The sequence below is a fragment of the Rhododendron vialii genome, chromosome 12a (genome assembly GCF_030253575.1).
Source record: "Rhododendron vialii isolate Sample 1 chromosome 12a, ASM3025357v1".
In the NCBI taxonomy this organism is placed as follows: Eukaryota; Viridiplantae; Streptophyta; class Magnoliopsida; order Ericales; family Ericaceae; genus Rhododendron; species Rhododendron vialii.
Window position 1 is genome coordinate 31319118 of NC_080568.1, and position 9905 is coordinate 31329022.

Genomic DNA, 9905 nt, shown 5'->3' on the forward strand with positions numbered 1-9905 from the left:
TTTGTATGATTTGACCGTAGGCATGTTTCAATTAAAACCACCATGCAAAAAAATAAAAAATAAAAAGCTAGTAACAAATTCTTCGCTTGTGGTTCAGTTTTTCTCATCAGTTATCAGGAAGTGCCCTCTATCTCTCTCTCTCTCTCTCTCTACTTTGCATCTACTGTCACATTCCCCCCGCTCACGACCTCCCCCGATCTCCCCAATCCGAATCCCAAACCCTAAAAACTCTCCTCATTCCTTCCTCCCCATGCCAGAAACCCCATCAAGAATCCACCACCACCACCGCAAACCCGACCCCAACCGTTGGATCGCATTCCTACTCTCATCCCACCAGACCCTGCTCACCGTCCTCTGGACCCTTGGCTTCGCCCTCATCATCCTATGGCAACGCAGCGCCGTCGATCGCCTCCTGCTCCTCCGCCGCTGGGCCCCGCCGCCGCGGCCCATCCCGAGGCTCCGGACGGTGGCGTTCAACATCAGCGACTTCGGCGCAGTGGGCGATGGCGTGACGGTAAATACGGAGGCGTTCGAGAGGGCGGTGTTGGAAATTAGAAAGAGGGGTGGCGGTCAGCTTAATGTTCTGCCTGGGTATTGGCTTACGGCGCCGTTCAATCTCACGAGCCACATGACTCTGTTTTTGGCGGAGAATGCTGCTATACTTGGAATCGATGTGCGTATTACCTATCTATATCTGTCATTTTTTTGGCTCAATTTATGAATACAGATACTATAACATGTATGTAAATTTATACATAGGGGGAATGATTTTTGTCTTTTAGTAATGTGTAATGATAAGCACTTAAAAAACTTTTAGATTGCATTTATAAAAATGTGTAGTGCTAAAATCATTCTCATATAGTATATATTAGACGCCCAGGCAAATGCGACGCTATTGCAAATTCTGTTATTCAAAAGATGGAAAGAGAAAAATCTTGAAACGTGAAAGTAGAAAAGAGGGGAGAATAAATTTGGGGCGGTAGTTTTTCTTCTTCTTCTTCTTCTTGGCAGTTTCTTTAGATAGTTAAAGGATAAAGTGTGACCCAGCCTCAGAACTGACTCTTTCACACCGAATGTGCGTTGCTTTTGTAATTGATAATTGACATTTGTTGTCTATATGTATTTGTACATGTATACATTTTCCTGGACTCTGTTAAGCTGGATAGAAAATGTAGGAAATCAAAAGTGGAAAACCCCTTGTCCTGTTTTTTAGGATTAGTAATTGGTCTTATGATTTGGAAAGCTCATGTGTAAAATTGCATAGGGTGGGTAAATTTGGTGAAAACCCTTGTTATTTGGACAAATGCAAAACCTCCGGATTTGGAAAAGAGAGAAAATAGAGATGTTCCCTGTACTCTTTTTAGCTGCTTGGTAAATGTAGGAAATCAAAAGGAGAACAAGTATCAACTCTCTTACTGTTTTTAGGATTCATCATTGCTCTTATAAGTTTGCAAAGTTTGTGAGTGAGATTGCATAAAGTGGGTGAATTTAGTCAAAAGTCATAGCACTTGGCCAAATTTGGTAATCTCCAGATTTGGAAATGAGGAAAAGAAAGAGATGATTTGCGTACACACTAAAAAAGAAATGGAAAAAGTTGATTTTTGGAAGATAGATATGACCATCAGACCATCACCAAATTTGAATGCCAGAATGGTGGCATGTTCTATGTATGCATGTATCATAATTGGCATCTTCTATGTAAGCTGATAATTTTGGTTTACTTCAATAAAAAAATGGGGAAAGATTATAAGAAGGGGGGAAATCTTCTTGTGTGAACATATTTGCTGGTATTTGCAGCTCAATGTTGATGGTGAAACATCCCTTTTCCTTGTATGAGATAAGCAGTTTCTCTGGCCACATTTCGTATATGTACATGGGCATCATTACTGCATAAAAATGGTCGAAATTGCTCTTACACTCACCCAAATCTTGGGTTATAACTTATAGCTGTTGTTTTACTACTATTCAAGCTTTGTAAACTTTTTCTCTTACATGGCATGTGGCAGGATGAGAAGTATTGGCCCCTGATGCCTCCTTTGCCATCATATGGGTATGGAAGAGAGTGTCCTGGGCCTCGTTACGGGAGTCTTATCCATGGTCAAAATCTCAAGGATGTTGTTATAACAGGTTAGATGACGGGAATCCTTCATCCGTTATTCACTTTTTGTGCCATTTCCTTTCTGTTGTATCAGCATTTTGATTTGGGTGGTGGATTTGAGTTGTAAATTGGTTTTTGATGGCTTTAGATAGGGAACTTGATGATATATGACCTGTATATAGTAAAACATCAACTCTCAGATTGAAACACTGATTTTAGCTCGATTTTATTTATTCGCTATGCCAGTCAATGTTTGGCATGGATAGAATGATTTCTATGAACTAGACCATGTTTCATTTGTGTTGATGTGGCATACTAGGCCATAAGTTTTGTTGAACTACGACTTGATTTGAATGCAATGTGGTTGTAAACGAAGTGGGCTTCATATTTTATACTTGCTTTTAGAAAATAAAAAAACTCATACTAATGGTTCTACAAATGGCTGACAGGGCATAATGGTTCCATAAATGGACAAGGCAAAACATGGTGGGAGAAGTATCGAAAGAAACTTCTTAATCACACGAGGGGCCCCCTCGTGCAGATCATGTGGTCAAGTGACATAGAGATTTCCCACATAACTTTGCGTGATTCTCCTTTCTGGACACTCCATCCTTATGATTGCAGTAATGTCACCATCAGAAATGTAACCATCCTGGCTCCATTGTCCGAGGCGCCTAACACTGATGGAATAGATCCTGGTAAGTTTGCTCCAGTGTTTTTTTAGATGAATACATGATGAGCCTCGATTACGCCACACTTGCATATTGGTGGAGTTGCTTAACTGCATTCTGTGTGCAGTCGATAAACCTAATCTTGTTGCTTTGAATTCATAATGTGTTCAACAACGTTTGTTGCACAAGTGTTGTTCTATGAACTTGCACTCTTTGGAAAAAATCACACTAGATGGTGAAAAAATGAAACCCCATGAAGAAGTGAAGAGGCACGAATGTGGCTATTTTTGTCCCTCTTTTTGTTTTTGTTTTCTGCTGGGCAGTTGTTAAGCTTTTAGCAGGGGACGATGTTTTCCAGCTCCTGGGAAGATCTGAAATCTTGTCTATGGTGCTTGAAAAAAATTGTAATGCTATTTCATGGAGAAGAAAGACTGTGATTCAAAACGGACAGCCAACTTGTGCTTCATTGCAGACAATGATTGTTGCATTCATTTTGAGTGTCTGTTTTATCATTTCGGCCATCCGGTACTGACATATTTGGTGACTCATGCAGATTCATGTGAGAATGTGGTCATAGAAGATAGTTATATTAGTGTTGGCGATGATGGAATTGCAATAAAGAGCGGCTGGGATCAGTATGGAATTGCTTATGGTCGACCTTCTGCCAACATTCTCATTCGTAATCTCGTTGTACGCTCTATGGTAAGGTGAGATTTCTTCTGTATCATCATTCCATTTTGTCATATGTGTCTGTTTTCTGCACACAAAATCCGGCTTCAAACCATACATCTATATACATGCATTCATTCCCCTGCACTTGCATGGTTCTCACTTTGGTGCCAACATTTGTCATTTTGTAAATCATGCAATGATGAGTGTAGTCATGCGAACGTCAAGCATGAATCTTGTTTACAACAAAGTGGAATAATGGAGATCTTGTACACAATTTGCATTTCCAAATTGTTGGAAGAGGATCTCAAATTCCTCCTCTTGCTGTTCAGCCTGTTCCTTGAGACTAGTTGCTACTTGAGGTTTTTTTTTTGGTAAGTTAGTTGCTACCTGAGTTATAACGCATAAGCTCTTAGTTCTGCCATCTTAGAAATGTTACTGGCTATTTGCTACTCTTCCAAATTTTTCATGGCCACAATTTGTATTTTGACCTTTGTCACCATTCTTGCATGCTGCTTGAAATTTCCGAATTCCCACAGGGTATTCTCATTATGCTTTCATGACCTGATTTCCAATTTTCAAGGCATTGGAGGTCTTGGCCTTAAGTGTCTGTATTCTGTAACTGCATCAACAGAAAATTGTTGGGTAGTAGATACGCATAATCATGAGTTTCTATCAGGCTGTACCCTACCATTTCTTGGATACTTTCTTACTGAAATCAGTGTCAATCTCAACAGTGCGGGAGTATCGATTGGCAGTGAAATGTCCGGTGGAGTCTCAAATATCACCATGGAGAATCTCCGTGTCTGGAATTCAAGAAGGGCTGTCAGGATTAAGACCAGTCCTGGTAGGGGTGGCTATGTTCGTGATATAACCTATAAGAACCTGACATTAGATAATGTCAGGGTTGGGATAGTAATAAAAACGGACTACAACGAGCACCCGGATGAAGGATATGACCCAAAAGCCCTTCCGATCATTGAGAACATAAACTTCATCGGAATTCGTGGTCAAGGAGTTCGCATCCCGGTCCGTATCTATGGTAGCCAAGAAATTCCTGTGAGGAATGTCACTTTTCGGGACATGTCTGTTGGAATAACATACAAGAAGAAGCGTATCTTCCAGTGTTCTTTTGTTCAAGGCCGGGTGATTGGAAGCATATTTCCTTCTGCATGTGAGAATTTAGACCTTTACGATGAACAAGGAAGGCTGGTCAAGCAATCCACCTCGCACAACATGACGGATATTGATTATGAAATTTGAGAACAGAAATCATTTGTTCTTGATGGAAGCTCCTGCGACATTCATGACTTTTACTCGCCTATTGAGAGGACTGATGGCTTCGTTCTACGGTATTCAACGATGTGGAGGTTTGAACAGGTGGAGGAGCATTCAAACTTGAATTAGGGCTGAGTAAAGACTACTTCGAAGAAAGAATTTACGAGCAAGCGTCCTACATATACTCTCCTGGAGTTTTTCTTTTTTGCCCGAAGGGTAAAAAATGGAAGATGGGACAGGGAGGCAACTCCTGACCAATATCGGCAGAAAATGATGGTGAATTTGATCAAACCCACGAGTTCCTTTTGTCCCTTTTGCGTCGGCCCGCGTGTGCAGAGAGAGAGAGAGAGAGAGAGTACTTGTGAATTTGATCAGTACTTGTGATTTTACATGTTTTTCTCGCGCTGACCTTGGAATTTTGAGTTGTCTGTTGATTCAATTTATAAGTAAGGAACAATCAGCCGAATATAAAATATTGTATATCATCTCAACAGTGAAATTCAGTCTTCATTTTATAAGACTGCATATAATAAGAGAGTAAAACGTGGAGACTTGAGTCGATGTATTCTCATATAATGATATTTCATGTGATGCAAAATGAAACTGACTATAGCCCCATTTTATGATTTTCCCTGTTCATTTTTTTGGGTCTCTATACACTCCATAAATTATCTATGATAAAATTAAGTTGATCGAATGTTATTAATTATCTGAACAAATCAATTTTGTGTAGTAGATTTGTTGAAAACAAATCATATTTTGTGTTGAAAGCACATCATATTTCAATTAGGCCATTCCATCTTGAATCCGAGAGGGGTTTGAAAATTCCATCCTCGAAAAATTGATTCATTTAACTCAACAGAAGAACACAGTGAATCATCTGTTATGGAACGAGGTTTCTTCATCGACAATATTACGAACGATGCATTTATGTGAAACACTACATAGTAGATTTGTTCTAAGAGCAAGACAACCCTGGAAACAATCAGAATGCAAAAGCACATAACTGATTTGAGAAACACGCTTCGACAACAGAATTTTGTATTACTGATTTCTGAATGGTACTAGAAAGAGTCTTTTAACTCATAAAATTATTAGCCATGATATCTATTGTACACTAATATCGATTCTAGACAACTTTGAGTTCTTTTAGCCATGCAGTGTGTAGCGGGCATGGATCCGGTTTCCCTTCTGTGATTGCCTTTTCGGACAGGGAATACAACCAACCATTTCTCCACTTGAACTGCAGGTATTCAACAGAGTACTTTAGTCAAAAAAATAGTAATACAATTACCAAGTCACACCATCAGTACTCTGCAAGGATTAAAAGAAAATTTGTTTTTAAGAGTTATTTTGGTTAGCTAGGAAAAGGATTGTTTTGCAAACATTTCAAAAACAGCTTGAAACAAAATGGAAGGTAAAAAAATAACTGGGGATGTAGGGTATTTCTAAGAGGTGCTGTAACAACTCAGTTTTTGTATGTTTCGCAAATTTTTCCGATATGTTTTGTTTTATCTAGATATGTGTCAGTCAAAACATTGGAAACAGATGTATCATGTTGGTCTGCTAGAAACGGGAAACCTTTTGACCATTTCATGGAAACAGAACGTAATTTTATTCCTTGGTTCTTGGGGATTACACTATTTACCTCCTTAACCGCTGTTGGGAAGTGAGCAACAGTCCGTGAATAAGCACATAATCTATCTTCCATGCCATTTTCAAAAACTATCCCTTTCTCAGCAGCTGCTGCTGCTGCTAGTTCAGTGACGAGGCTACAAACCTGAAAGGATGAAATATCAGTTCGATCAGTCTTAAGTTCTTAACTTCCAGTTGGTTATGTACTTACATTTTGCCTAACCAGCAGCGTATGGACCAGAAACAGTAGGATGAATTTGAACAAAAGTAAACAGGTGACACAAAAGTTGACAAGCAGGGCAAAAGGTGATTCAGCCCAAATTGTATAAACGGGTTCCAAGTAATCCGAAACCAGCCACCCAACTGAAAATTCCTTTGCCAAAAGCAAAGAAAGTTAAATATCATTGTCGTTTCAAGAGGTTAAAGTTTTTGTCCACAAAATAGATTTTGTTTGAGCATACAAACAATGTTGAAGTTGTACTTACAAGGCTTCTAATAAAGTTCCTAGCATGACCACCAAATAAAGTTTCTAGTTTGACCTCCAGATACAAGTAGACACCTTCCAAAATCGGTATAAAAAAAAACATGTAACACGCAAAATCTTAACACAAGAAGGAATTTTAAATACTGTTTCTTCACGCTTTGAAGATTTAAGCAGTTGCCTTACCTCGGAGCGAAATTCCTTCTCAACAACACCAACAGTTGCTCCAGGATGAAGTGCCCCAACTAGCATGAATGCCGATATCCATATAAGTTTCTCCAGCATCTGCTTCTGAAAAGCATCCTTGTCAAGGACCTAGTATGTATCACCAAAAATTGAATGGATTTTTTAAAACACGAATCTTTTATCTGACATAACTAAAATAAAGATAACTCTGCCTCCTACTCTTGTCTAGTAGCATACATACTCTCAATTTGGTCTCCACAAAAGTTGGAGATATACATGTTTCACAAGGAAAAAAAATAAAGGCTTTTTGGAAGCGATATGCGTGTACAAGAAAAGATACACACATAAATGATAGAATATATGACCCTGGAGAGAGAGAGAGAGAGAGAGAGAGAGAGAGAGAGATGGATTCCTCTTGCTAGTAAACTACCAAAGGAAAAGGGAGACCAAGTCCCTTTCTGGTGAAAAGAGAGAGAGAGAGATGGATTCCTCTTGCTAGTAAACCACCAAAGGAAAAGGGAGACCAAGTCCCTTTCTGTTTTTCACCAGCAAACTACAAATATGTAAAGATCCAAGAAAGAAAATATTTGGCATGTAATGGAATGCCAGGAGGAGTATCACGCTTTTACATGCACTACCTCAAACCATGTTTGAAGATACTCTTAAGCTTCCATAAAACACATAGCTGTCAGATTATTCTTAGTTACTCCTAAACTGAAGCCATTACTGCTGCCCATAACCTAGTCTCGAGTTCTTGATTACTTCTATGATACAAAACTCATGCGTTACCTTGCAAGAAAGGCCTCCAGCATGTAATCTTGCTGCCACCGCAGATGCCCATTTCCCAAAAGCAGCAGTCAAGCCTTCGGGATTAGTATCTGTTTTTCCGTCAATAGGAGGTTCGCCAAGCTTTGATATGGCAAAGTATGCCAAAACTTGGTCTGCATCACCCAAACCTTTACTATGAAACCACGGCTCCAGCATTCCATTCTGGAAGAATACCAAATCTGCTATATTGTTAATATGCATCGCAAGAAAGACTCATCAACAACCCATATAGCTAATACAATTTTGCATATTCGACATATTGTATTGCACTGCTCTGATATATCATGCCATTCAAGTCAAGAATGAGATTACTGCAAGTAGCAAAATGACACCGTGTTCCACAAAAGTGTTTTTTTTTTTTTTTGAAGGAAATGAAAATGAAATTTCAATCACAGAACATCATTGACAAGTTACCTGCATGAGCTTAGGCCTATCATAACTACATAAATTCAATTCCCAATACATCAATCCAATCCACCTCAAAAATTGGTATACCCTCATATACGAAAGGAAGTTCGCATCTTATTACTTTCTTCTGTTTCAGTGTTCCCAACTGTGAAAAATGCAACCTAAGAGTATCTCTAATGGATTTACCCCACATCCCATTTGATCACTAAACGACAATGGGTGGCTAAATCCATTGACAATACATTGAATCTTATGCTAAATTTTGATATAGAGGCCTTCTTTTTCCTCCTGACAGGCCCACATTAAATTGTTGAAGCCATATTTTTCCCTCTCATGACCATTCATAGGACAGACATTCGCAAAGTGGCATTTTGGCACTCTCGCTAGCCAAAGAATGACCATGGCATTGCCGTTATTTAGGCTCTAAACAATGGAAATGTTCCATCGAGACATTACCCAAATGGCAATATTGGATTACACACCACGCTGTTATTGAGGCTCTAATCTACCTAAATTTCAAAGCTAAAAAACCCACCAAAAAAACATTACACAGAACAATAACGACAAAATCAAATCCAAAAAGCCCAAAATCTATCCAAGAAAGATCAAGAATTTGCTGCGTGTAATCAATCAGGCGGCTAGAATAGTACCGCTCCATCGAGACTGAGGAGTGGATTGAAGAACGGCTTCAAGATCATCGTTCCTCGTGCAAATCAATATGGGCCCAGCAAAATCCAACGGCACAGGCTCCCCTCTCCTCACCAAAACATCATCGCCGTTTCCCATTTCCTGCAACGCCCTCCCGACCCTTCCGCCGCCGACTATGACGGCGGGTACTACCTTGGCGGCGGAGGCGGCGGCCATGGTAGTTGGTGATGAAGATGAAGCTCTGATTTTGAAGGTGCAAGCAAATCTTGAAATGGGACTAGTGTAGAAGTAGCAAAGGGGAGAAGTGGAGGGGGTAATTGTTGATGCCATGGCTAGATTGAGAGAGCCAAGGCCACAGCTTCTGGGTCATTTTTTTCTCCTGTTTTGGTTTGTTTGGTGGTGAAGAGTGTGCAAATAGAGCCACTCATATCTAGCATGGTCCATAATCTATCCAATGACAGGTCTACCGTCCAGGTGTCCACTAGCTGAAGCTCCATGTATAAACTGCCTCCACAACAGTTGATAGTACGTAGAAGGTTCAAAACATTTCTGTTTGGTTTAGATTTTGCTTAAAAATTTTCAAAATAATGAATAGAGAAAGATAAATTAAAAAAATTCATTGAAAATTGTGCGTAAAAATTTTAAAATCTCAAAACAAACAAGATCTAAATCAGATGAACATTTAGACCCTCTTTGATAGCAGGTTTGGAGGGTGGAATACGATTGTGAATTCTGTGGGGCATCCAAAAATCTTGTTTGGCAATGCCATGCCATGCCATGGAGTTGAGTTTTGTTTATCATACACTTAAGAGAGTGAACATTATCTTTATTTCTATTGGTTAAAATAGTGTGGATCCCACCAAAAGTGATGTCATGCTTACCAAAAAGTATATTGTATGATAAGCATGACATCACTTTGTGGTAAAATCCACATCATCTCAACCAATAGTAAAGAAATAGGAAGGAGGATAGTGTTCATCATTTTTTAAGGAGGGTGAACAAA

General features: G+C 39.4%; 2 protein-coding genes across 5 annotated transcripts; one reads left to right on the top strand and one right to left on the bottom strand.

Moving 5' to 3' along the window:
- Positions 1–93: 93 nt before the first annotated feature.
- On the top strand, positions 94–5277 carry LOC131312053 (probable polygalacturonase). Its single transcript, XM_058339775.1, has 5 exons — positions 94–673; positions 2007–2127; positions 2548–2796; positions 3323–3476; positions 4176–5277. The coding sequence occupies exons 1-5, from the start codon at positions 251–253 to the stop codon at positions 4699–4701; spliced, it is 1473 nt and encodes a 490-aa protein (XP_058195758.1). The 5' UTR covers positions 94–250; the 3' UTR covers positions 4702–5277.
- Positions 5278–5599: 322 nt separating this feature from the next.
- Positions 5600–9319, bottom strand: LOC131312055 (uncharacterized). Of its 4 annotated transcripts, XM_058339782.1 has the most exons (6): positions 8905–9317; positions 7808–8025; positions 7019–7147; positions 6365–6496; positions 5846–5959; positions 5600–5780 (listed from the first exon to the last, which is right to left on the bottom strand). In XM_058339782.1, exons 1-5 carry the CDS (start codon positions 9230–9232, stop codon positions 5846–5848), a joined length of 921 nt encoding a protein of 306 aa, XP_058195765.1. In that variant the 5' UTR covers positions 9233–9317; the 3' UTR covers positions 5600–5780. The 4 variants fall into 4 exon arrangements, with proteins under 4 accessions (XP_058195765.1, XP_058195764.1, XP_058195766.1 ...); XM_058339781.1 differs by having other exon boundaries at positions 5600–5959; positions 8905–9319; XM_058339783.1 differs by having other exon boundaries at positions 5600–5959; positions 7808–8008; positions 8905–9311.
- Positions 9320–9905: the final 586 nt, after the last annotated feature.